The following is a 27525-nucleotide window of genomic DNA, read 5'->3' as shown; positions in this document are numbered from 1 at the left end:
CGAGGTGTTCTGGGGACACAAGGCCCTACCCCGTGGGCGCCTGATCATCCACGGTGCTCACAGGTGAGGAAGAGGAAGGGGCCCCCATCACACACAGGCACAGTCCTCCCACTTCAAAACACAGCCCAGCAGCTTCTGCAGACTGAAACGCAGAGGGGTGGCTCAGGCGCTAAGAGGAACCATGAGCGCTTCCTGGAGGCCATCTGGAGAGAGACTGGCCATGGCGACCCTGAATACATCACGAACACTCGTGACCCTGGCTGGAGCAGTAATGCAGACAGGCCGCAGGAAACAGCAGACTCACCCTCCTGAACTGCTCGAAGGACTCCTCTCCTGGCACCGGGGGGTTCACGACGATGTCCATGGCGGCCTGCCCCGACACTGGTGGGCAGAGACGTACCGAGAGTAGCTTCACTAGCTGGCCCTTGATCTCAGGGTGCAGATTGATCACCTCCATGTAGCCTCCTCTGTAGCCACACCTGCCGGGTTGAAGAGGGGGAAAGGACCCACTAATTACGGAGAACCTCAGCTAAGTGCAGTGCAGCTGGCCGGAATCTTCTCTAACCATCTCCATGCCCAACACTGAGCAGCCAGGTGTGGCTGAGTTCTTGCCAGCGGAAGGCAAATGGAGGGATATGTGGACATCCTACATGACTTCCTCACAAGGAGAAAGCATGCTCTCCCCTTCCTTTTCCCCCACTTCCTGAGAACTGGAGAACTGGAGCAGCAGCCTCGGCGCTAGAGAGGGATGCCATATGTTGAGAAGACAGAGCCACCCCACCAGCCCCAGTCTTTGAATGACCCTGCGGAGCAGAGCCTGCCCTGGACTTCCCCTGCCTTTGAACTGTTGTGTCAAAGAGAGACACACTTCCATCCTGTCTGAGCCACTGTACTTTTGGCTCTGTTTGTTATAGCAGCTTAGCCCAAACCATACCTAATACACTAGCCCCCGCTCCAAAGGGGCACATGACTCAGGCCTGGCATTCCCCTGCACAGGCTCCAGGGGTGGGCACATGATTCACAGGTGTTAAAGAGCGTCAGCCTGAGGACTTTTGCTGGAACTTTTTGCTGCCTGAAAACAAAGCCAACGCAAAGGAGAGCAGAGCTGAGAAAGAAAATGAGAAAAAGCAAGAAAGCAGAGACAGCATCCCAGTGACTTTTTCTTTTTTTAGGAAGATTAGCCCTGAGCTAACATCTGCTGCCAATCCTCCTCTTTTTGCTGAGGAAGACTGGCCCTGAGCTGACATCCCTGCCTATCTTCCTCTGCTTTATATGTGGGACGTCTACCACAGCATGGTGTGCCACGCAGTGCCATGTCTGCACCCAGGATCCGGGCCGATGAATCCCGGGCCACCGAAGTGGAATGTATGAACTTAACCACTGCGCCACCGGGCCGGCCCCCCCCGACTCAGTCACATCTTTAAGTCTCTGACTCAACTTTACTCCTGGACCTTTTACCAATATGGATTAAAAAACAAAAGCCTCTTTGACTGGGCCAATTCAAGCTGAGTTTCTGTTACTTACCACCAAAAGGATCCTGACTGATACAGACTCTAATTACATGAAAACAAGCTGAGATCATGCAATGAGTTAAAAAAACAACTTTCGGAACCAAATCAGCTCCATCAGCCACCCTTCCTGGAGCTGGGCCTCCTCTGGGCTGTGAGGACAACGTTCAGACTAGCAGTTGCAGGCACGCAAGCACCCTGGGGCGGGAGCCTGGTCCCACCTTCCTCTGTACACTGCCGCCCCCTGAACCTTGGAGCACCTCACACGATGAGACACTCAATCCAGCACTTTTGGGGTCAGCCCGCCGAACTAAACTGGCAAAGCAGATCCCCATGTGATCCCACGACTGGACTCTCCAAGGCAGAAAGATAAATTCCGGCATCTCAAAAGCTTTCCCGTTACAAAGACTGAAAGAAGGAACTTTCTGCTGAATCCTCTGCTGAGAGCAGAAAATCCAACGGAGCACAGCAGCCGAATCCTGGGTGATCAGGATCTGAGGGCACCAGGCCAGGACTCAGGACACCAACGTCCAGGGGACTGACTATTAGAAGAGTAATCAATAACCCAGATGGAGAGATGGATAGGCACGTGATAAACACACTTGAGTTTGAAAAGTGAGTTAACAGAGAACACATTTGTTTAGGAAAAGAGTTACATAGTACATGAAAATCTAGCAAGGAGCCGGCACTGCTACAGGCTAGACCAGAAAGACCAGCGTAAATTAACCCCTGCCCACACCAAATAAAGCCAAGAACAGTTGGGCAATCATCCCAAGGGGCAGCTCCCTCAACCTCAACAGCTCCTCTTCCAGCTTCAATTACACTGGCCTCCAGCTTAACAAGCCGGACCCTCCCCCAGCCTGATGCCCGGCACAGGGCAGCATCCCAACAAAGGTGAGGAAGGAACGCTCTTAGCTGGGAATGCACTGGTTTTTCCTTCTCAGTCTCCTTTGCAGGTTCCTCCTTTCCTCCTCCAGTTTCTGAGCAGTGAGGACCCAGGCCCAGCCCTTGGACCTCTTCTCTACCTATAACCACTCCTTGCACGACATCTAGGCTTAGAGAACTTTCTAACAGCTCATACACCGACATCTCCCAAACTTAAATCTCCAGCTGGATATCAGCTCTGAGCTGAGACTCACACATCCATCTCTGTCTGGACATCAACGGGCACTTGCAACATTACCATGTCCCAAACCAGCTCCTCAGAGTCCCTTCCCTCCCAGCCTTCGTCTACTGATGGCAACTCCAGCCTTCCTGTCGTACAGACAAAAAACTTAAGAATCATCCTTGACTCCTCTCTCTCACATCCATCTTTTCCATCAAGCAGCTCCTGTCAACTCTATCTTCAAATATATCCAGGATCCAACGTCTTCTCCCCATCTCTACCCTGGCCACGATACCTTGCCTGGATTGTAATAGTCTCCTGACTGGGTTCCCACTTCCGTCCCCATTCCACGGCAATCAGAGAGGGTGTAGTAAAACATAAGTCAGGTGAGATCATGACCCTATTAACACCCTCCAATGGCTCCCATCTCACTCTGAGCAAAAGTAAAAAATAACTCAAGTAACCCAGGTGATCTGGCCTCCTACGACTTCTTTGGTCTTAAGTTATTCCACTTACCCCTTCACTCACTCCTTTCCAGTCCCCTTGCTGCTCCTTGAACATGCCATGTATGCTTCTACCTCAGGGCCTTCACACATGCTGTTCCCTCTGTTAGAATGCTCTTCCCTCAGATATCTGCATAGCCCCCTCCCTCAGCTCCTTCAGGTCTTACCTCAAAAGCCAACTCAGTAAGCCCACCCCCAGCTTCTGCCATTCCCATCTGTTCTCTAATTATTTTTGTCCACCTGACACCCAATTTTTCTAATCTGTCTATTGCCTCTCTCTCCTGACCAGAACATAAGCCGTGTAAGGGCAAGTCTGCTGTGGTTTGCTCACTGCTACGACCTCAGTGATCAGATGAGTGCTGGACTCATTGCAGGAGCTCAACAAACCTTAGCTGAGTGAACAATCTAGGATGGAAGCTGACTCTTTGGCCCCTGTGGTCATGCACAGAGCTTTTGCACAGAGCTTGGCTCACTGGCCTGACAGCACTTGTCTGCTCAACCTGCCTTCTTTGGCCATTTCAGTCAACGTCAGAGTGACAGGGCTGGCAGAAAACACTAGTGCCGGAAGCTGCTTTGAGGTCCTCTTTTCATTTCATCGTTTATCCACAGTCTGATTTCCTCCAAGCTTCACCTTATTTTATTTGAGCCCTTGCACGAGGGCTGTCCTCACCCCACTGGGCTCCCCTCGCAGAGGGGTGGCCTCGCTCCTCCTGCTTCTTAGATCAGCAGAGGCCACAGATAAGGGTGGCCTTCTCTGTCCAGTGGGTCGCCTGTGGGGCGGGGCAGAGGAGCACTGGGACCAGCAGACCCAGAGGCAGTGGGAGGGAGTGGAAGCGGACATACTCGCCCATGTAGCCCTTGGAGGTGGAGTGGAAGGAGGCGAGCTCCACGTTGCTGGAGTACTCGGGCCCCATCTCGTGAAGCACCTTCTTAAAGGAGTGGAACCTGCAGCCGGGAGAGTACACGTTGTCCTGGTATACCTGCAGGAGAGGACAGGACGGGGACAGGCCCAAAGGCCCTGAGAGGCTGAGCCACGCAGGCGCTTCCGCGGGAGGCACAGTGCTCAGGGCCAACCTGCAGTCAGGCTGCATCGTGTGAAGCCCAGCTTCTGAGGACGCTTCCAGGCACGAGCCAGAATGTGCCCGAAGAAACTTTCCAGAACAAGTGAGGAGGAAAGGACTCGGGCCGGACGTCCACTTGATTTCTCCCACATTCACCCCACCCAGTCTCCAGATCTCTTTTCTACTTCATCTGACCAGCGGCTGTCAAGGACTCCCAGCTGCCAGAGCGAGTGTTCTTCCTGAAGTGCAGGCTTCACCTCCTTCAAGAGGAGTGAGAAAGGCAGTTCCTGCACCTGTGCTCTGGTCTCCCTACCTGACGAGCCAGCGTGTGGCTCTCAGCCCTGGGGACACCTGCCTGGTTGGGACTCCTTCGTCCTCTGTCTGCTCTGTCAGTCTCTCCCACCACTGTGGACATGCTCCTCCCTGGCCGCATGGCACACACGCAGCAGGCAGCGCCCTGCTCTGCCCTGGAGATGAGCCTCCCACCCCACGGGGATCAGGGCCGAGGCTCTCTGGGGCACCGTGGGGCTGCGGGAGGGTCAGCCCAGCGCCCGCTTCAATAAGCCAGGAGGAGTCCAGCTCCTCCTCCCCCTCCCAGACCCAGAGGGGAGGGGCTTGCCCAGGTCAGGAGGAAAACCCTGGGTCACTCTGCTGCCCCTTCTCTCCTCCAGAAATGAAGATTTTAGGCTCATCTGCTGGTAATTATGACAACACTTTGCTGGGTAAGGGTGTGTGTGTGTATCTGTGTGAGTGAGTGAGTAGGGGGGTGCTAAGGAGCAAAGAAAGGTAGTGTGCCAGAAGCTACGGCTAACCAGAAATCACGCAGAAGATGAGATGAAAATGGGATTTGACAGGTCTTCAATTTCTTCCTTGCAAAGCAGGAAAAGAAAGGGCAGACCTTGGCTCCAGAACTGGGGTTCAAGCAGCAGCAGCTATGGGGCTAATTAAGATCCCCTTCCTCACAGGCTGCTGTGAGAACTAAATGAGACGATGGTTATGGAAGCACAAGGGGACACAGGATCACAGCACTGTGCCCATCCAGCACCCCCTCCCTTCTTAAGAGCCCCTTGACTTGCCCTCAGGGAGCACCCCTCCCCTGCTCTCTGTCCCCAGGTTTGGGATGGAAGGGCAGATACCCCACCCCTTGCTCAGGGCCAGTTTGCATATTGCAGCCACCAGGCTACAGTGATTGGTTCAGCAGTGGGAGCTTGACCCAAGCTGCACCAACGAGGCCCAACTCTGAGACTGCTGCCGGAACTCCCAAGAAGAAATGTTCTTTCTAGGCTGGGCAGCTGGTAGGCCCGTGCGTGACGCCAGTGCAGCAGGATGGAACGAGATAGAATCTGGAAGATACTGTTTGAGGCCCTGGGTCCAGCCCCACACCTGTGAGCCCACCACTTTTTTTTTTTGAGCAAGATTAGCCCTGAGCTAACATCTGCTGCCAATCCTCCTCTTTTTGCTGAGGAAGACTGGCCCTGAGCTAACATCTGTGCCCGTCTTCCTCTACTCTATACATGGGATGCCTACCACAGCATGGCTTGCCAAGCGGTGCCATATCCACACCCAGGATCCAAACCGGCGAACCCTGGGCCGCTGAAGCGGAACATGTGCATTTAACCGCTGTGCCACCGGGCTGGCCCCAGCCCACCACCTTTTAATTTTTCTTTTTAAGTTTAAAGTGGTTTGGGTTAGATTTCTGAAATTTATAACCAAGAGCCTAAACCAATATGGGGATGATTTAGGTCACAGTCTCATAGGCTGTAACACTGAACATCCTCATCCTCACTTAGAATCTCTCCTCCAACACCTAGAAAGCTCTCTGGCCAGAACAGTCAGGCCTGGCCTCTCCCCTGGAAGAGAAAGCGCGCCCTCTCTGAAGGCTGGGCTGCTCTTACCTCGTCGGCCAGGAGAAAGAGCTTCTCCTCCCAGGCGAAGTGAATCACGTCTTCTATGCACTTCCTGCTTTGCACCTGACCTAGAAAATCCCCAAACAAAACCAGAATGCAGGTTGTAATGCTGTTTAAATTGTCCCCAGGCAAGAATTCCACCCAGAATCACTCAGGTGTCCTGTGTTCCCTCATGACCCTAAGGGCCCACCCTCCCTAGCTGCTGTGCCTGAGGGGGTGTAGTTAACCTCCAGGGATAGCTGGAGGGTCAGCCCCCTCCTTCTGCCTCACTAAAGCCAGGTAGGCGGAGAGAGTAGTGTTTCCCACCCAACTTCCTTGTCATTCTTATGAGAGGCGTGTGGGGAGAAGGGTGTGTTTGTCTGTCTGTCGTCCTGGAGGAGAAGAAGGCAGCGAAGCACCCTAAAGAGCAGGCCAGTAAAACCAGAGGAGTGCCATCGATCAGCTCAGCTCCCCTCTTCCCACACACCAGTAACTGCCGAGGGAGGGCCGCGTCTCCCCAGAGAGGCACACGGCTCGGCAAGGCAGGGACAAGGCCGGCACGGCCCACGGGCTGCCCTCACAGCCAGCGCTCAGCAGGTGCTCAGTAAACATTTGCAGCACAAGCCCTGCCGCGCTACATGAATGAGCCTGCACACCAGCTCGGGGGGGCTGCCAGCGGCTGTGTCTGCAGTTTCCCTTTCAGGGGCTCCCCCTTGACGGTGACTCAACACAGACAGTGGAAACACTCACCACCCATGTCAGAGAAACGAGTGTAAATAGCAAAATATTAATCCATCAGTTCACAGGAAATGCCACGGGTTTAGATGGGGAAAGGAACAAATGCAAACAGGTGGAAATGGAGCCTTTGCCCAGTATTTCCTGAGACCGTGTCAGCGTGGCCCTGGAGATGTCTGAGGAGCTCGCATGTGCTCTGGAAAAGCACCACTACAGTCAGACTGGCTGACCTCCTCATAAAGGCTGTTTCTTTCCTACACATATGCGTGTATCTAGGGACATTACACATGTCTACGTGTGTATATATATGCACACGTATTATTTATATATACATATATACACATCTTTATGCAGAGCAGTATGTAAAGTATGTTACCTTTTTGTTAAAAATTAAAACACCTATATTCTTGTCTAGGCAAGAATATCAAGAATGCGTGAAAAAAAAATATATAGAAGTGTCTTCTAAGAGCATGGTACGATTCAGCCAGGATCTCAGACTTGAACTATCCAAGCAATGAACCAATTCCTTTACAAAGGGATCAACTTTTCTCCTGCCATGCAAGCACTAGCCAGGCTCCCCAGGAAGCAAGCTCAGGTTCTTGGATTCCGGAAGGGCAGTAGCCCTGGATTCTACAAGGAATCAGCCACTGTTCCCATAGACAGACACGGGATGGCTACCCAGAGGGCAGAGCCTGCCTGCAAACGCTCCTGGTCTTGCCCTTCCATGCCTGTGATCCCTCAAACTATATCTTGTCAGAATGAAAGCAAAGACTGGAGCACCGAGAACATCAAAGCCATGTGCACATGATGCCAGGGGGAGTGCAAAGAGGAAACGAGCAGGGCCCAGAGCCTCAGAAAGCCAGCAGCATGGTAGAGGGAATGAGACCCACTGTACACAGCTAATTTCACTGATGTGTGCAATGCAAGCTTGGGGACAAGGACAGAGCTTATTTCTCGCCAGTGCCTGGGACGTAGCAGTCACTCAGAACACCCCTGCTGAGCCAATGATGGACAGCATATGCAGTGGTGTAGAAGGGAGAGTCATATATGGCTTTAGAGGGGCCAGGGCACAGCTGTGCCCAGCAGGGGGAGACAGGAGACCACCTCAGAGAGAGGTGGCTTTGCTACAGGCCCTGAAGGCTGGAGAGGGGTCTCCCAGGAGCCTCTCACCAGAGGCTGGGCCAAAGGAATTTCCCGCAAACTAGCCAGAACATCTGTTGCTTTTGCCTGCCCAGCAGGCTCCCCTGGAGTAACAGAGCTCAGCCGTCCTATGGGGAACTCCCTCTCTCTGCACTCCAGCATGGGGCAAGGGACACAGACCCAGCCAGAGTCTCAGTGATTTGACTGGTTCAGGGATGGGCAGGTGACAAGACTTGAGCCAAAAAGAATCTGGCCTGGGACTTCTGTTGAAACCATGAGAGGCTCTCTGCTGGGGATGTTCAGCTGATGGGCAGTGCTGGAGCTGCCGAAGGCCACTCCAAGGACGGATGCTTCCTGAGAAGGGAGCAGGGAAATGGACTGAGGTTCCTAGCGACAATGACACTGATTCAGGTGTGCTGCTTTGCCCCTGGGACTGTACAGTTCCATGAGCCACTCCCTTCAGCCTTGAGCTGGGTTTCTGTCTTGAAACCCAAAGAGCCCGGGCTTAACATACCAGTCCATATTGACACCTTTTAGCCAAAGTGGTCAGTGAGCGGTCCAGACAAGGTACGTGGTCATCACAGGTCAGTTTCTATTTTCTATGCCCCATCTTCTAGTAGCTGACTCAACTTTACACATTAAGACGGAGCAAAACCAGCTGCCCCCTCATCAAGTTACTCTTTAAAAATGAATTATATTAATATGCACTCTCATGAATGCTTTGCCTAAAACAGAAAGTCTCTGGTGTGGTTCTTTCTTCCCAGACAGCCAAGTGAAAAGATTTATGTAAACACCTGGCCGAGAAGTCACCAACTCTGATATAAAGTAAGCATGCAGAGTATCTCCTAAGATGGCAGACTTCCTCCTCCAAGTGTGGGACAGCAGCATCAGCATCACCTAGGAGCTTGCTGGAAATGCAAACTCTCAAGCCCTCCCCCAGCCCAATTACATTTGAATTATCTGGGAGTGGGGCCCAGCAGTTGTATTTTAACAAGCTAGAGTTTGAGAGCCTCTGTCCTGGGGCAGTGCTTCTCATCTTTAGCTGCACAGAATATTGACGCCTGGGCCCCATCCTCAGATTCTGGGATGCGGCCTGGCCTTTGGCATTGTTAAAAGCTCCCTTTGAGATTCCAATGTGCAACCAGGATTGAGAACACAGCTCTGTCATTTTCCTACTGTATCATGGTTAGAATCTTCACCCCTTCCCCCAAGCAGCTGGTGTAAACAAAGCAGTGTCACAGCCAGCTGCACCCATTTTCTGCACTTGGGAATTCAAGCGGTGCTTCCAGCTGACTGAAGCATCATTTGATGTTCCCAAGAAGCAGATTCTATAATCAACTCCAAGGCATTTTGGCCCTGACCCAATTTGTCTCAACAAAGGAGGAGAGAGGAGCTCTTGTTCTCAGCATCCAAACAGCACTGTGAGCATATAAAGCCAGCGGCCTGGAAAGATCAAAACAGGCAGCACTGTGCCCTTTTTTTTCTTTTAAAGAAAAATATGCAAAATTAGGAGGGCTTTTCAACTTCTGGAAATAGGTTTTTTGGTTTGTTTGCTTTTGTTTTTAATACAGCATTTCCTTTCCAGGCCTCAAAGTACATGACAATGCTGTGTCAAAGAAAACAAAAACGCACAGGCCAGCATTCTGAAAACTGGTTTAGGAGGAAAGGTAAAATGAGGCCTCTGATTACTGGTAATGCCTTGTGTGTAACCTCAAGGAAGAGATTCTTCACAAATACAAAAACAGGAAAAATACTGGTCTTAATAATAATACAACCCTGCCCAAGAAAACGCCTGCATTTGCTCACCTCCTAAGTGGCCTGTGGCAAATTTTACAGCCTTACGTTAGCAAATCTGGAATTGGATGGGGAAACTGGGAGCAAAGAGGACTCCGTGTTATTTCTTAACTCTTTCGAGTCCAGACATCCAGTACACCAGGGGCTCTGCCCGCCCGCCCAAGAAACTGGCGAGGAAATGAAGCGCAGACCTGTGGGGTTCCCGGGGTTGATGATGCACAGCACCTTGGGGTCACAGTGCTCTTTGGCCTCCCGCACGGCCCGCCGGAGCTCGTTCACATTCAGGGCCCAGCAGTTCTCCTCATCCAGGTAATAGTTCACCTGGACGGCATCGAGCTCGGAGATGACTGCTGAGTAGAGGGGGTACTGCGGGATGGGGATCAGCACACCCGTCCGTGACTTGCCGCCCCCGGAGACCAGGATCTTCAGGATTGTCTGCAACCAAGAAGTCACATCTCACAGGGCATGGCCACTCCCACCCCTCGCGGCGGACGGGCAGACAAGCCGGAAGGCCCCAACTCCAGCCTTTCCCCAGCCACCCACTGGCTGCTTCCAGTGCAACCCCATGTGAGTCACTCAACTTCCCCGGGCCTCGCTTTCCTCATCTGTAGAATGAGGGTGCTGTGAGGAACAGGCAAAATAAAATGCTTTACAGTTCTCAGCACAGTGCATGGCCCGTAGTGAAAGACTTGATTGATGCTAGTGGGTATTTTTTTACAGAGGTCTTTTAAGGCAGTCTGCAAACTGGCCCTGGCTCAGAATTATTCTGACCTCAGCCCTGAAACTCATTCTGTATGTCTGGGGTGGGGCCAGAAGTCTGTCTTGTCAGGGGCTGAGGCCAGACAACGAAGGGGTTGTTGAAATGGGATAAAATACCCATCTACTACCACCAGGTGGCGCTTCAACCTAGCTGTTTCCAAAACTGAGTGGGCCCCACATCCGCAGGGTTCCTGAGAAACCAGCCATGGGAACCCTGTGGGGTACTGGTGGAGGTGGCAGTAATTCATTGACTTAATAAGCTAAACCCTCTTTTTGGCGAGTCCCCGCCAGGGACTTAAGTCATTTCTCAGACTCAGTGCCTTGCTGCAAGAACGCCACTGTATTCAAAAGCACCATGACTTCATTCTTTTCATTAAATCTTGAGGGCACCTCCCTCCCCTCCTCCAGGACCTCTGTCTGTACCTGGGCTGCTCGAGCAATCGAGAGGGGCCACGACAGCAGAACACCATGGGATGTGCCATGGTTGGGGGGCCTGAGCTCCAACACTAGAATCCCAAATGCCACAAGATGCTGACTTAGAGCAGGCAGACCACTTAATGTCTCTGGGCCTCAGTGTCCTCACGGGCTCCAAGAAGAGTTTAATGCATCTGAAAGGCTTTGGGGAAGGATTAAAGCCCCCAACAAGTGTCAAAAAATAACAGCACTGGAGGCCAGGCGACAAAGACAAAGATAACCCCATTAAAGGAAGGGCTCAGACAGCACACGCCCCCGAGTAGGGTGAGTAAGTGAGCTGAGGGCACCTGGCACCGCCGAGGCGCTGGGACGAGCATACGGGCTGGGGACGGAAGGCAGCTCTCAGACCCAGGGTTTCAGACTCCTTCTGCTAAGTAACCACTGCTACCAGCCCCTCTTCACCCCGTCCACAGCTGACACCACCTCTTCTCTCGCCTCCAATACTCCCTCACATCTACTATGCACCCCCCCGCCATAGTTAAGACTTAAGAACATAAATCTAATTATGCGCCCCCCGCTTCAAATCCTTCAGTGGCTCCCTACTGCTCTTACGAGGACAACCCAAATCCTCAGTGTGGCCTCTAAGGCCCCATCCACCTCTCCAGCCCATTCCTGGTAACGGGCCCTCACCCTCCATTTCCAAACAGGCGGCCTCCCTCCAGCTCAAGGCCTCCCCACTGCACTCCTGCCCCCGCCTTGCCGATCTGCCGGGTCTCCATCTGCTCAGCCTTCCCTGGAGAAACCTTCTGCCCCTGCCCCCAGGTCAGAGTCCCTGCTGCTCTGTCTCGTAGCACTCTGTCCTCTTCACCCAGAAGAGGAACGGAAAGCTTGTGATGTGACACTTAGTTATATGACATCAATGCCAGTCTGATCCAGCACTAGTGTGTGAGCAGAGGTCAAACATGTTTGGTTCCCCACGGTCTCCCAGCACCTGGCACAGTGCCTGGCAGAGGAGGAACAGCAGTACGTGCTGAGTGATGGAAAGGCCAGTGACGCCAGAAAGACGGGCACCCTCATGTGCCCTCAGCTGGACCTGTTGGTGTGCACTCTGGGGAGACACTAAGGCTGCAGTCATATCTAGGTTCATGAAGAGTGAATGCGGTAAGGGCAGCAGGCTACCAGGATGGGGTGGACAGCAGGGACCAAAGGGTGGCCAATCCCTCCTCCCAGGCCTGTCTCCCTGCCAGTGGGCTCGCACGCTTGGCCCTAACATGCAAGGCTGTTTGCCGTGTGAGTGATCACTGGACAACAATGAGCCACCCTCTCACGTACAGAAATGCCGTCACTAGCTCCGGTGGTCAGGTAAATGTTGTCTGGGTCTGCAGGCACGCCGCCATCTCTCCTGGTGATGTAGGCAGCCACATCTTCACGGATGCAGTTGACACCCTGGCTAGCACTGTAAGACCCTGTAAGACAGCCAGCAAGATAGTGACTAGAGGCAGGGTGTCTGGCTCCATAGGGTCCGTGATATCCATATAATTAACTGGGGGAGGGAGTTGGGGAGGTCTCGGATAGGGCTCTGGAATTGTGGCAAGCTGCTTAACCACATGTCCGGCTTCATCCGCCCATCCTCTCATCCACCATCCACCTTCTTACCTACCTACTCACCATCCATCCGCCCATCCATCCATCCACCGCCCATCCATCCATCCACCCAGTATTTACTGAGAACCTACTATACGTCAAGCAGTATCCTAGGCCCTGGCTTCTAATTAGTTAAATGGTGCCCGTCGCTATTTTACCCCCTCTTGGGACTTATACACGGGCTTGACAGTAGAAATCATTAAAGCTGGGCTTGCTATGCTTTTATCACCATTGCTTCCACAGGGGTCCACAGAACTTGAGAGAATGGGTCAACCCAAAACGGCACCATCTGCCAGCCCCGACCAGCACTAACCACACATCCCTGGACCTGCTGGGCATGACCCCCTACTCCCACCCCATGTCAACAATATCCTCAGGCTGCCATTTAGGATTAAAATCCAGACCACCATTTTTATGAAGTTCAAGAAAAAGGCAAAGCTAATTTACAGTGCTGGCAGGTAGAACAGTGGTGGCCGTTGAGGGGGTGGGGCACTATCAAGGGCACACAGGGGCCCCCGCAGTGCTGGGGATGTTCAACATCTGGGTCTGGGTCAGGGTTACACAGGTGTGTGCAAAAATTATTCAAGCTGTACATTCATATATGTGCATTTTACTGTTTTGATAAAATGTTTTTTAAAATGTCAGGCCACTACGTTTTCAGAAAGAAATTCAAAATAGGTCCTCACGCCTGCACAAAATGTCTCTGGAAGAAGACAAACTGGGGAGGCGAATTCTCCAGGGAAGCGCACCAGCAGGCCGGGGTCAGAGGAGGCAGGCAGATGTTTTACTCGATATCCTTCTACACTATTGACTTTTAGCCCACGTTTAAAGAAAACTGGGGGCTGGCCCCATGGCCGAGTGGTTAAGTTCACGTGCTCTGCTGCAGGCAGCCCAGTGTTTCGTTGGTTCGAATCCTGGGCGCGGACGTGGCACTGCTCATCAAGCCACGCTGAGGCAGCGTCCCACATGCCACAACTAGAAGGACTCACAACTAAGAATATACAACTATGTACCAGGGTGCTTTGGGGAGAAAAAGGAAAAAAATAAAATCTTTAAAAAAAATAAAGAAAACTGGCCTGTTCCTTCTAAGGCTACTGCAAAACACCACCAGGAGGCAAGCTGGGCTCCGGAAAGGAGGCCATTTTCTCCGGGCCTCAGCGCAGGTCAGTCCTGGCCCTGCACCAGAAGGCGCACAGTTAAGGCTCCCCCTGCAGAAGCGCCAGCCGGGCTCTGCCTCAGCCTCTGCACAGCACTGGGCTTGCCCTGCCCCGCGACAGCTGTAAAATGGGTGGGCTGGACCCCTTCTCTAAGGGTCAAATGACAAACATTAAGTGTATCAAGTCTGGGTGGCGGGTGCAGTCTCGTGCTACATATCTCCAACACGTTTGAAATAGTTTGTAAATTTACAAAGTGGGAGGTGCGAATGCTGGGCCTGCCGAGCCTCCTCCTCTTCCCGCCTCTCACTCACTCGAGGCCTTCCCCCAGGCAAGCTCCCTGCTCCTGCAGGCTGCAGACCTTCCCCCCTTTTCCCTTAGATCTTCTGTTTGCTCCAGACCACACTGCTCCTTCAGAGCTCAGATGCAGTCTCTCTGCAGAGGGCTTATCCTCAAGACACTGCCCCAGCCCAGCCTCTCTCCACCTATTTTATTTTATACAGATGAAGCCCTGCCTCCCCATGTTGAATGTAAGTTCCTTGAAGGCAAGGACCATTATCTATTTCTTCTGTGCATCTCTGCTATAGCATCTATCCCCCTGCTGGGCCCCATCCACCCCTCTGGGTTAGGACCCAATGCCCCAAGACTGATGGCAGCCTGCCTCCCTCCCACAGCCTACAAAGTGGCATCATCACCACCTCCAAACTCCCTGGCCTCACTGCATACCACCTCACCCAGACCCCTTCACTCTATCACACTCAGTTCTTAAACCTCAGGGCCTTTGCACACACCATTTCCTCCATCTGGAAAGCATTTGCAGGTTCTCTGTTACTCATCTGCCACATGAATTTGAATACCACTTTCTCCTTAAACCCTCCCTCTACATTAGAATCCCTTGTTATAACCCCACAACTCTCTACTCTTTCCCCAAGAACTCATGAAAACTAGGGGTTATGTTTTTGTGTGAATTCTTTTTAATGTTTGTTTCTCCCAGATCTGACAGAGAGCTTTGCGAGCACAGGAACTCCATCTGCCTTGTTTGGGAAGTGTCCTGCAGTGCTGGGACAGAGTGTGTGCTCAGGGAGGGGCTGGATGAGGTCACAGATCTCACACCTCCTGCAGGTGTGTCTAGGTTTTACCTCAACACCTGATAACTGAACTACCCATTTTCAAACAGAAAATAAATGAAGGCCCGGAAATAAATAGTTTTAAAGGGCATGATAAAAACACATCTGGGTGAGCTCTGAGACTTCGTGCACTCATTTAACAATCCCCACTTGGGTCAGGGTGGCCCTGAGGCACGATGACATTTTCCATTTCCTTTCCTTTGACGGGCAGGTGTTCAGGCTGCCCAAGGCTTAGCTGGCACAGAACACCAGCTCCCACTGTCCCGGCAATGGGCAGGGCCTGGTAGTGACCCCTGGGCGGGGCTTCTCCATATTTGACAAGGGGCTTCAGCACAGGCCAACCTTCCTCACAAGCCCAGGAGGTGAGGACAAAGTCCTCCTAGTTCAAGGACGAGGAGAGAGGCCCAGAGAGCACCTACCTCACTGTCCTCAGGAGCTCCTGAGAACTCAGTGCGGGCCCCAAACCCCAAAGGCAAACAGTCCTCTTGCTACAACACCCAGAGGGGCTCATGGACCTGGCCTCCCAGCCCCCCTCCCGCAGCACTGGCTGACACCGAGTTTCACAAGCTTGTTGATGAGGCTTCATAGGTGGAACAAAGATCCCCTCCCCCTTCTCCAGACGGTCACGTCAGACACGCAGGCGGCAACCGCCCTCTCTCCCCCTCTCAGCTGCGGCTTCCAGGAGTCTCAGGCCCAGAGCCACTGGGTTTTGAGAAGCACCTTTGTTCTCAGGGCCGGGCAGAGGGTGCAGGAGGAAAGGAGCCTGGAGGCCAGGCCTCTGGGCTATTGGGCTGCTGTCTGCCAGCTTGTGGTTTAGGCCTTGCCACACAACGTGTTGGCCCACACCCCATCCAGGGTGGCAGGCAGGAAAGCAAGGGGCGGCTGGCCCTTTCTTGAGAGGGACGCCACTCAGGACAGAGCCCAGACTCGGACAGGGGGCTGGTGGGGTGACCACAGCCAGGAAAGTAAGCATATGCTTACTTTACAATGCTCTTTACAATGCTCTTGATAAAGGGACAGAGGAGAAAAAGGGGAGGGGAGAGGCAGGGAGACGACAGAGAGGCCAAGGGTGGCTGATCCCCTGCTGAGAAAGCCACAAGAATCCCTGTGCCACATTCCAGAACATTCAGGTGTGTGTCCTAAAAAGCTCTAAGAAAAACTGTTTTCCTCTGGGCAAGGGAAGCTGGATCGCCTCTGTAAAGTAAACAGAAAAGAACATGAAAGGAGAACAAAGAGCACGAGACCCAGAGGCTGGAAATCCATCTCAGCAGAGAAGGGGAGAGCATACCATTTTCACATCTAAGGGCCAGATCCTGGGGCCTCCCTCCACGGAGCCCTCCGGCGCTGGGTGTGCTCCCACCGTAGGAGGCAGAGGTGGGGTGTGGGCTCCCAGCAGAGAGGAGCAACACAATGAAAGGGAGGGTGGACGGCACAGGCAGAACGCAGGAGGCCACCCACAGGGCTCAGAGGCATCTCGCAGTGCTTGCCCTCCCCAGCAGCTGACCGCCACCAGACAATGTGGGCATGTGTTTGGAGCTGGGGACCACAGAGAGGCAAGAAGGCTAGACAAAGCTGGGCACTGCGCTTCCACTCGGCCTCCTGTCGCCAAGGCCAGTCACTGGGTTAAAGCTTCTGCTCTGACGGAAGGCTCGGCTGTTGAAGCTGGCTCTCAGGTGTAACCAAGACCCAGCCAAATGCAGGCACTTGCACCTGAAGTGCCCTAACTCACCGAAAGATGGCACCTTCCTCATCAGCTCAGCAAACAGGAGGCTACCAGAGCTCGGGCCAGGAGAGGAACACTATTTCTCATCTACTCTGCATGTCAGCCGCCCCACACACATTCGCACACTCACTCACAGGCATAACCCTCTGCAACGGCGGGGGCCGGGGCCCAGACTGAGAACATAAGTTTGTTTCACGCCGTCTAGGACCTGGCAAGTCAGGGCCTCACCTAGGCTGTTCCCGCCACAAGCCTGTAGGATCCGCCGGGCTCGTTTCTTAGCATCTTCTGGAAAGCTGGGGCTGTCCAACAGGTTTGGGTAGGTGCAAAGTGCCATCACCTGGGGGAACAGAGGTGCAGGCTGGACTCCCAGCGCTCCCCACCCTGGAGTCCCAGGAGGAGCACGAGGACACTGGTCGGGAGATGGCGTGAAGATGGTGACTCTTAGGGACAGTGCTGGAGGACCATGGGGTGGGCGGGGAGGAGGACAGTGGGCTTTCTGCAGCAGATGGGAAGATGGGGAGAGGCGGGGTACATCATGACCTGGGCTTGAAGCCCACGGGTGGGCTGCCAGAAGAGGACCCAGGGAGCAGGAGGCTGGCTGCTCAGCCCCTGGCCCCAACTATTCCACAAAGGACAGCAGCTCACACACCCAAGGCAGCAGGGCCCAGGGCTGAGCAGGAAGGTGACTCCCCAGCTGACAGGAGCAGGACTGCACAGACCCCCTCCTTACTCACACCCGAGCTCCCTCCCTGCACCCCGGGCCCGCCTCCTCTTTCCTCACCATCACCCCCTTTCCTGGTCAGACCCTGTCACCGTTCTTATCTCTGTAACAGAGAAAATCACCCTAACCTCACAAATTAAGAGGATTAAGCAAGGAAATGTTTGCAAAAGTGCTGGTAAAGCCCAGCTCACCGGGCAAGTCTAAGCTGGCAGCTTAGGAGCCGTGCCAGGGCACTGAGTGGGGGCTGGACTCAAGGCTCTGACATCAGCTTGGTGCCTTTGGGCAGGTGCTGGCTTCTTGGAGCCCATCTTTTCTTCATCTGGACAATGGGCGGTGACCTGGCCTGCCCTCCTCCCAGGGGCACTTGCGCAGGTCAGAGGAGATGGTGAAGGCTGGAGGAGGCCAGCACCAAGTGGAGAGGCTGTGCCTGCGGTGGCCAGTCACAGGGCTGGATTTGGGAATGCGCCAGCCAGTCAGAAGGGGCTGAGGCAACAGGAGCCTGCTCGTCCGAGGCCAGGCACATGTGGCTGAGAGGCCACTTTCCGCCCCTCCCTCGAAAGCTCTGTGCTTCCAGGACAGCCAAGGCCCCCCGACCTTCTCCCGCCTCTACTTCGCTGGCAGAACCCCTCTGTTTGGTCTCCTTTTCTCTGTTTGCTCTGACCCATTTCCCCACCCTGGGCCCAGCTTGGGGCCTCTGATATTCAGGGGAGCCGGCCTGCTCCTGAGGTCAGCAGCAGTGGCCATGGGAGTGAGGCGCAGTGGGCATTCCTCAGGTCAGTGCTAGCCTCAGTTCTTCTCCCGCAGACCCTGTGTGAACTCCCCGAGGGGCTGCAGACTGAGGCCTCGGCCCCCCGACACCCCCCGCCCAGATAGTGGGGCACGGTCACCCCTCCTTTGTGCCAGCCTCTGCAGCAGGAGACACGGGCAGGGCAAAGGGGGCTGGGGTGCTCAGCTTCCCTGCTGGCCCGGCCTAAGAACCTGAGCCACATACAAGAACCATATTTCACTCCAAAACGGGCCTCAGTCCTTCTCCCGGAACAAGCTTTCCCCATAGCTGGTCTCCAGCCTCTGTTCAGGCAGCCCTAAGGCATTTTTCCAGCCTTTTGTTTTTCCCCTCCAGTCCACCAATCCCACAGTGTCAGCCCATGCGGCATCCTTGTAGTTGGTACTCAAACTGAAACACTGAAATCTGCCTCCTGGAGACCTCGTGGGTGAGCTGGGTCACGTTGGCAGGCAGCCTGGAGAGCAGCAGCTGCCAGTGGTTGCCCATGCACACTCTCCTGCTGGCCACGGGCAAGGCCTTTAGGCTCACCATCTCACGAGGCCCCCAACAGTGCTCTGAGGCCGCGCTCTGGTGAACCCACTTGTTCAAACCACCCAGCGGGTAAGCAGCAGAGCCAACACTCAAACTTGGGGTGTCTCACTTGGGAATCTGTATCTGGACCTCCATACACCACCTCCCAGCCCACTGGGCCTCTACTTCTCCTGCCTACCTCTCTGGTGCCCTCACCAGCCAAGCTCTGAATGTAGCATCCAGGACCATGCACCATGGAAGACCATCCCTGGGCCTTGTACACTAGAGCAGCCCCAAAGTGGATTTAGGACAACTTTGGAAGGGGAGGAGGCCGAGAGAGAGAACCAGGGGACACCAGGCACTGGAGGGGTCTGCTACCTCAATGGCACCTCCCTTTGGGATTCTGGTGCCTGCTGTGTCCTGAGGGGGCCTGACAGGCAAGGAGGCAAAGGTGAGAGGAGATGGCTGGCCCTACCACCTCCGGCTCCGTGCGCTCCCAGCAGCCACTGCTCCCAAGGGCCAGCTTACCTGTCGGAGGAAGGTGATTGGCTGCTGGCCCATGGCCTGGGCGTCCCCAATGTTGGCACGGATGACCTCAGTGAACGGTTTTTTGATACCCTGCGCAGACAGAAGGCAACAGGTGGTTAGAGACTCTCAGACCCTGGATTCCAGAGGTCATGCAATGCTCCCACGGGATATTAATAAGCAACCCTATTTTGAGCCTTATCAGGCGTCAGACATAGTGCCAAACCCTTAACATGCCTGACTGCATTTAACCTTCCCAACTACCCCATGAGGAAGAACCAATTTTAATCTTGTTTACAGATGAGGAAATTGAGGCTTCAAAAGGTTAAGAAACTTGTCCAAAGTCACATAATTGATAAATACAAGTACTAGAGATTTGAAGCCAGAATCCAAGATCACTCTTCTTAACCACTATGCCCCACCGTCTCCCACTTTCTGAAAAGGCTGGAGGAACTTCCCCAGGCCGCTAGGGCACCCTGAGGCAGCTGCAGGTCCACAGCCTGACCGCTGCCTCACAGGGGTATCTAAAGGGGGGCCCTGCTGCAAACATGGTGGGAGAGAGGAGGGGTCAGCAGAAGCCAGCTGTCAGGGAGAGGGTCCCACACCCCCTGCCACCACCCCGAAGGGCAGCTCCACTTGATGGCCTAAGGAAACGGCTAAGGGCACTGTGGCCACTATTCCCTCCAGAAGATACATCAGCAGGGACCTCTCCGTCATTCCCTTGCAACCTTGGCTTTGAAGAATGAAGAATGTGGGCTGATTTTCACATTTTCTTAAAAAAAGCATACGGGATGAAAAGACTGGCTGAAGAGTAAAATTGAGGTCACTATCTGAGTACTGTGTTTAGCACAGAAAAGAGATGACAGGGAGAGGAGGAACTCAGAGACCCTGGAGACAGCGTCACCGTGGAGGTGACTGAAGGACACCCTGGCTGCTGCAAATGAGAAGATGCAGTTTGGATGGAGGATTGTGGGGATCTGGAAATGTGGGAGTTCCACACAGCTGCCTGATAAATCCAGCATTAGCCACTGGCAGAGTCAGAAGCAACAGTGGGTTCAAGGACGTCCCAGGGCAGCTGAAAGGATGATCTGAGACAAACAGTATGGAAGTGCTTGGCAGAGTACAAATGTCACCAACTGACAAACCCACACGAGGAAGGAGGTCACAGGGTCACGGTGGAGGAAGGCAGTGGGGCGAGCAGGCGGCAGTGCCAACAGTGGCCCGGGTAGAAGGCCCAGCTACCTTCCCGTCTCCAGCTGCCCCTTCCCCAAAGGCACCCTAAGTACAAGTTTTAAAGATACAATTCTATGGTTTTGACATTTGTCTTTTTCTCCATTTCACACAATGTGTGAATGAAAGCAACTTTAGAAAACTTAATCGTTTTTAGATCAGTAATATACACCTTAAGTGGCTTAAGGGAAGAGAGCAGCTGCCAGACAGGCCCCCGGCCCTCGTGTGTCCCCTCCGTCCCTCCGCACAGAAGCTCTTCAGCTGCTTCTGCAGCCAGGAGACCTGGGGGCTGAGGGGGGCACCCCAGAAATGGCCCTGCACCTCCACAAACAGGGCCTAAGTCTCCAAAAGCTATTCCTGGGGGGAAAAGAGGCCTTTTAATTCCCTTCTGCCCCCCCTACCAAGCTCTTCAGGGCTGGCCGATGTGGAAAAAGGTCCCTGGGGGCCCCGTGAAGCCGCTGGCGTCCAGAGGGCCAGTGCTCCCACTGCTCCGGGGCTAGGCCTGGAGTCAGAGCAGGCACCCTGTAGACAGGCTGTGGGGTATGTGGCCTCAGGGCTCATCTCAAAGGCAACAGCCAAGAAGGCTGGGATGTGGGAGTGACCCAGGCCACTGTGTACAAAGGGACAGACTGACCCACCCCTTGACACTGGCCCAGGCTCCTGGCATGGAACCCTCTGTTAGCCTGACTGAACCACCACAGCCCCCCAGGCCTGGTCAGCTGAACACAGGTGATTTCCAAGGCGTGACACAGTCCATTCTTCAGTAGGGAGTAAGTCTGTCACAGTCGAGGGTCAGGAACCAACATACAGCTGGGGGCCCTCGGCTAGCTCAGTGCAGGGAGAGAATGATGCCTGGAACGGAGCCCTAGGTGTTCCTTCCCGTGCTCTCCCGCTGCATGACTCAACCAACCCAGGACCTGCTGACAAGGAGCCTGGGAACGCTGAACATCCCCTTTCTTGGATCTGGACTCCCGCAGACCCCAGACACTGCTCTGATGGACGAGCTGTGGGGGTGGGAAAATAGCGCCCTTGAATGGGCAGGGGACCAGTCTACCCAGCCAAAGGCCACCATACAGAGGAGGCTGTTCTGGGCAGACTCCTGCATCTAGGCACTTGAGGTCTACGTGGGCTGGGAAAATACCAAGGAGCCAGAGGCAGACTCCTGCCTACCGTGACTCATCCAGGCCTGGCAGGCACACCCAACGGTGACCTTGCCTCAACACAGCCCCTAGGAGCCTGCCAGGTCAGCACATAGCATCCTAGTTCCCTCTCACAGCATCCTAGAGCTCTCCTATCTAATCCACTGGCACACATCCCACCCAGAGCTGCCTCCCTGTGGGGCAGAGATGAAGTCCTAACCAGGGGTGGCTCCCTTCCCACCATTTGGCTCAAGTAGCGATCAGGGCAATAGGTCCCCAGGCTCTGGGGATGGCATATTTCAGAAAGTATTACTGGGGAGAAGGAAAAAAGACTTACCATCGTCTTGCCCAGGATCACCATGAGAGTCAAGGGGTGGTGGATGATTCTAATAGGCACAGGCAGTTTTGAGCAAGAGACGGCTCCTGTCATTACATGTGACAAGTGGGGGGAAGGTCTGGTAGGAGGGTTACTCCCCAGAGAACCTCCCTCTCATTCAACAAATACTTATGGATTACCCATGCCCCGTGACAGGAGTGAGATAGGAGGGGCCATCCCCCTTCAGAGCCCAGGCAGGGCACAGGGGACGGAGAGAGGGCCCCATGTGAAAAGACCCCAAGGCAATGGACGGGACTGGGGCAGGCAGAAGTCCTACAGAGAGCTCCAGAGCGAGGGCCCAGAGACAAACTCCAACTAGCCCTCACGGTCCCCGCAAACTGGCACATTACACAGCTGAGGAAACCGAGGCTGCGCACAGGGCCTGGCCCCGACCACACGGAAAGACAAGCAAAGCCAGTAGAACCCGAGCCCAGGCTTAACAAATGAGGTGGGAGCTCCCAGGGCTGAGTTCCCAACCAGCGCAGCAGGGAAGGCTGGGTGTCGCCCTTGGGCTCGAGGGCTCCGTGGGAGGGCCAGCCCTGGAAGCTGACATCTGCAGAAGCAGGGATGACCTCGAATGAGCTCCCAACAGGATAACTCACGACAGCAAGGCTAAGGCCCAGGGAGGAGAGCCAACTCCGCGGAGCGTGTCCCCAGACCCAGGACGCAGGAGGAAGGCCAGGGAAGGGGGCCCTCAGCGCTTCTCCCCAAGGAACGCTCATTCACTTGAGAACAGACTCTTAAGAGTTCTAATTGGCTTCCAGCTGCATCATCGCTAACATCTCAAACTAGTCTTTAGGAGAGAGAAATTGGCCCCATTTTGCAGAGGAATAAACTGAGGCCAAGGTGCTCTGAACAACTTGTCTGAGGCCCACAGCACATGAAGGCGAAGCTCAGGGCGAAGGTCCATGGTGACCTGGGCAGGTGGGAGGTTCATCCCATTGGAAGCCTACACTACAAATTGCTTTATTTTAAAGCAGCATCTAAATTCTAAAGAAAACGACCAATGAGCTTTCACCGCCTGTGCTCAGCACACCCAGGGTTCCCAGTCTTGGCTCTTGGCTAACCGGAACCAGGAGCTCTAGCATCCTGTTTTTTCCTGTGTTTAGAGGCAGCACACACTGATGTTAACCGGACAGCCACGTGTTGCTTAACGACAGGGATACATTCTGAGAAATGCACTGTTAGGTGATTACGTCATTGTGCAAACACCCTAGCGTGCACTTACACAAACCTAGATGGTATAGCCTGCTGCACACCTAGGCTGTGGTACTAACCTTATAGGACCTGTCACATATGCAGTCCGTCCTTGACCGAAAGGTGGTTATGCAGCACATGACTGTAGTAACCAGTTTTTCCTATTTATGAATGTTTGCTCTGACAGGGTGTACTTTCACAAACAGAAATAAAGTCATCCCTCTGTCTCCACTTGTGCCAACTTCCTCCCCTGCCCCAGTAAAGCCAGGGAAAAAGAAGTAGGTTGAGGGAGAACTGACAGATCTTTTCCAGACTCCTACTAAATTGCAGCTTATTTTTAAGTGCTGCTCCCAATGAACATCAGGGCTGAAAAGCTGATCAGTTCTCCCTTTTGGAGCTGTGGTCAGGGAGAAAGAGGGCTTCCCTGAGAGCACGCAGACCAGGCTGCAGGAGGCCCCCGGGGATGGCCCCTTTCACACCTACTTACCCAACTTCCCCTCCTCCTTCAGGCTCTCCTGAGCATTCTCCACTCCTCCCACAGAAGCAAGAAGGATGGGACTCGCCTAGCAAGCCACCCCAAAGTCAAACACCAGAGCCACGTGTCCAGCCAAACAGCCGGTACTATTTTCAGAGCACCTGGCAAAATGATTCCATAAGGCAGCATAAAGGCCTTGGTACCACTGGGGGCCATCCCAGGTTCCTCAGGACACCTTCAGATGGACAAGGAGGCACAAAAGTCATGGCAGGGGGGACCCTGGGCCCACCAGGCCACCTCCCTCCTTTTATACACTAGGGAAACCAAAGTCCAGGAGGATATGAGACTCACTCCAAGTCACCCTACTCCCTACAAATCCTTGCCCAGCCCATCTCTAACCAAATCAAAGCCTTTATGATATCAGTCATTTTGATCAACACAATTCAAAAGAGAGGTAGAAAAACTGAAGTTGTGCAAAGTCAAGCCAAGCCAAAAAAAAAAGAAAGAAATGACTGGGAAAATATGGCCCTCTCAGAGGGGCACTGTTTAAGTTCGCAGAGTGGGGAGCGGCTGTCTCCTAAGAATGAAAGGTTTAAGTGAGGCTCTGTCGGCCTGGCTGGGGCCAGATCTCCAGCACCTAGAGCCGGGCAACTGAGACTCAACAAGCGAGGAGAGAAGGCATGAGCTTCAGTGAAAGCACCAGAGAATGCAGGTGGACAAAAAGAATGTCTCAACTGACTCAGGGCCAGGATACGGGAGTGTGGGGCATGCATCTCAAAAATCTCAGGGGGTTTCCGGCCCAAATGACCAAGAAATTTGTCTTCCTCAATCATCGGGCCATACCCTGCTGGAAATCCTTCCTTGTTCTCCACTCCATACCAAAACTTTGCACCATCAAGTCCTGAGCCTGGCACACAAGACTCCAGTCCACTTTTTCCATCTCACTGTCTCCCACATGCCCTGCCACTACTCTCCAGACAGCACCAGCCCCTTTCCACAAAGGCCTGGAACTTCCCAACCTCCTGTCTTTGCTCACAGTCCTGCTCCAACCTGGATTGCTCTCACATTTTCTCTGCTTGCTAAAAAAAACCCCACCAATCTTTAAAGAATTGGGGGAAAAAAGGCTCAGGCCCAGAGCAAAAGATGGCAGTCAACTCCCTGAAGGCAAAGATAGTGCCCCTTTCTGTCCTAGTCATCCTCATACTTCACGGAGCCCTACACCCAAGTTGCTATTTAGCAAAATGTAGAGATAATTCCCAGAACCTGAGAAATCAGCTGTAAAGTGATAACCTGGGAACAATTTAATCTCAGCTTTGTTTTCACAGGGAGACTGTTGTCTCAAGGAGGGCCCACTGTAGTCTGCCAGATATCAACAAGGAGCAAACCAGCAAAAAACAGTGTTCTCTGCCCGTGGACCACCACTGGGCCAGGAAGGCACAGAAACCCAGCCAGCCTTCTGCGGGTCAAACTTTAAACTTAGCCCTGCAAGAAGTCAGAGGGAGACACTGGACTCTGACTTGTCTAGCTCCCTGAGTCAGCAGAACTGGTTGTCCCACTGAGGTCTCAGCAGGCCATGAGCTCATCAAACTCCTAAAGTCCCCGTGGGAATGGGGACCAAGTGTCATGGTCCCACCATGACTTCCTCCCATGCATTCAAGGGACACTAAGTGAACAATCCACCCCTGAGACCAATTCTGACGCCTCTGAGGGCAAGATCAAGGAACCCTCCCCCACCCCCTTTGTGGGTCAGAACTATCTTGAGCAAGCAGCTGGGTGACTATTTCACCAGTTCTTACAAATCTTAGGAGTACTGACTTTTTTCACATTTCTGCCTTGACTCTGCCTCCTGAATCCCACTGAGGTTATAACTCTGATATCCTACAGGGGCATCTCTTACACCCCCCAGCCACCTTGGTCGCAGGGGGCAGAAATCACCTCTGGGTATGTGGTCATCTTACACACAGCTGTGAACTCAAGCCAAGATCCCAGCCAGCCAGCCACCAAGACGAAAAAAGTCCCAGGGCCACCCCACCAAGGCCAAAAGGCCCAAGCCTCTGACTACCCACTGGGGGTGACTGCGTCCTCAGACAGAGAACAAAATGTGGCTGTCAGTCAAGGTTCCAGAGAAGGCCTAAAGGAAGGAATCAGCAGGATCCCGCTCCAAATCCCCACTCTTTACTAACAGAATGACCCAAAAGGTCTCAGACAGAGAGCGAAAAAGCTTCGGGAACAAACCCAACTCTCCTCAGAGGCTTCCTCCCTCCCCTCCTACCTACAGCGGTCTCCTTCCCACCACAGCCCTCCAGCACCCCCATTTCACGGCTCCTCCATTTTACTTCCTTCGAAGCACTCACCCACTATCTGAAATTCTCTTGTTGATTTCTTTATTGCTTGTGGCTGTTCCCCCCGCCCAGTGGATCTCGGTTCCACGCGGGTAGGATGGGCACATAACAAGCAGTGCCTGGCACTATGGGCCGCTCAATTAAAATTGATGAATTCAATTCAACAAGTGAACCGTATCTGAGGACCTTACTTCGTCCCAGGTGCCGGGCACTAGTGGGTGAAGGGATGGGAGGAGGGCGTTCTCCTGTTTTAGCCAAGCTTGGCCGAAAGAAAGCTGGCCACGGGGGTGGAAGGCAGTCCCGCGGGCGGACCCCAGAAGGGGACAGCTGTTGCTTTTCCCATCAGCGTCCCCTGATCCCCCGTGGCCCTCCCACCCGGCGGTCCCGGCGCCTGTGCTCACCCGCTGCAGCTCGAGCTCGAGCTCGACGGCCTTGAGCACGATGGGTCCCCGCACCGCGTACTCCACCGCCTTCACCTGCGGGTTCATGGACTCGAGGGTAAGGATGCGCTCGCGCCGGCTCCGCTGGGGCCGCACCTTGAGCACCGCGGAGGCCTCGGCGGCCGCGCTGCTCTGACTACGGCCCCAGGGTCCGGGGGTCCCCGGGCAGCAGCCCCGCCGGACCAGCGCCGCTGCCCGCTGCATAGCGCGCCCGCCCAGAGAAACCCTGGCACAAAAAGAGAAAGAGAACAAATACGTCGCGCACAGCCCAAAGCCGGCACCTGTCCCCCAAGCCCAGCCAAGGGCTCTTTCAGCAAGCGGTGCCAGCCTGGCTCGGGGCTGGGCGCCCCTCCCCCGGCGACTCAGACACGCCACCGCGCCACTGCAGAGCCAAAGCGCTGCACAACCGAGTTTTGCAAAGGCTGCGCCCAGTGCATGCACGCTACGTGCCTGTCGCCGCCCGGCCACTCCTCACCGCGCCCGGCTAGCGCGCACGCCTGGAGCTGCTCCCGGGCTCCGGCGCCCCCAGTCGCATCTCAGCGCCCGGAGCCCGCACCGCCTGGCCCCCTGAGCTCGCACACCCACCGCCGGCGAGTCCGCCCCGCGCCTGCCCGCTGGCTCCTGGGCCTTGTAGTTCCCCAGTCTGTTTCCGGAGCAGGGGTGGAGAGGTGGCCGAACTACAAGTCCGATAGTGCCCCGCGCTGACCCGCTCCGGGCCGGGCAAGAGGCGGGAGCGGTGGTTTGGCTCTGCCCGGGCTGGGCGGGCTCTTTGTCCGGGCAGAGGGGCTGGAGAGCCAGGTGGGGGCCGGGCTGGGGCTGTCAGCTCAGCCTTGCTGCGGAGTTCGAGCTATTTGCAGCTTCTCCCTGGAGGCGCCTCCCGCCTCCCCACACTCCCTCCCCCGCCCCCCGCCCCCCACACCTGCAAGGACGCAGGCTGCGAGATGGTGCAGTCCTCGCGCCGAGTTTCATCATCCAGGGCCTGACGGCGGCAGCGGCCGCTCAACGGGGGCTGGTAGGAAGTAGGGATCAGGAGTTTGGGACTTGGCTGCCACCCTTAACCCTTTGAACATCGATTTCCTTGTCAGCAAAACGGAGATCTGCCCAGTCTCTAAGGGTCGCTGTGAGAATTAAAGGACCAGCACCTGGCGTACCCCAAGTGGTCAGGCTTTTCCTGACGACTCCATCTGAAGCCCTCCCTCACCTCCATTACCTCTTTTTATTTCTTTACAAGCA

The 27525-nt window shown here is 54.4% G+C and overlaps 1 protein-coding gene across 9 annotated transcripts in view; it reads right to left on the bottom strand.

The window, feature by feature from the left end:
- GPT2 (glutamic--pyruvic transaminase 2) overlaps positions 1-27213 on the bottom strand; it is a 33981-nt gene extending 6768 nt beyond the window's left edge. Inside the window, exons 1-10 of one of the 9 annotated variants that reach the window (XM_070613556.1) lie at positions 26878-27116; positions 26254-26518; positions 21800-21885; positions 19097-19186; positions 16782-16890; positions 12238-12371; positions 9924-10167; positions 6073-6152; positions 3960-4096; positions 305-479 (exon numbers count right to left, since the gene is read on the bottom strand). In XM_070613556.1, the coding sequence (XP_070469657.1) occupies positions 305-479; positions 3960-4096; positions 6073-6152; positions 9924-10167; positions 12238-12371; positions 16782-16890; positions 19097-19186; positions 21800-21823 (993 nt within the window). In that variant the 5' untranslated portion in view covers positions 21824-21885; positions 26254-26518; positions 26878-27116. Of the gene's footprint in view, positions 1-304; positions 480-3959; positions 4097-6072; positions 6153-9923; positions 10168-12237; positions 12372-16781; positions 16891-19096; positions 19187-21799; positions 21886-26253; positions 26708-26742 lie in introns of those variants that run through there. The other 8 variants (XM_070613553.1, XM_008509648.2, XM_070613555.1 and 5 more) reach the window with 8 other exon arrangements.
- Between the last annotated feature and the right edge of the window lie 312 nt (positions 27214-27525).

Source organism: Equus przewalskii, chromosome 3, assembly GCF_037783145.1.
Source record: "Equus przewalskii isolate Varuska chromosome 3, EquPr2, whole genome shotgun sequence".
NCBI lineage: Eukaryota > Metazoa > Chordata > Mammalia > Perissodactyla > Equidae > Equus > Equus przewalskii.
This window is presented reverse-complemented; position numbering and strand designations above follow the sequence as displayed.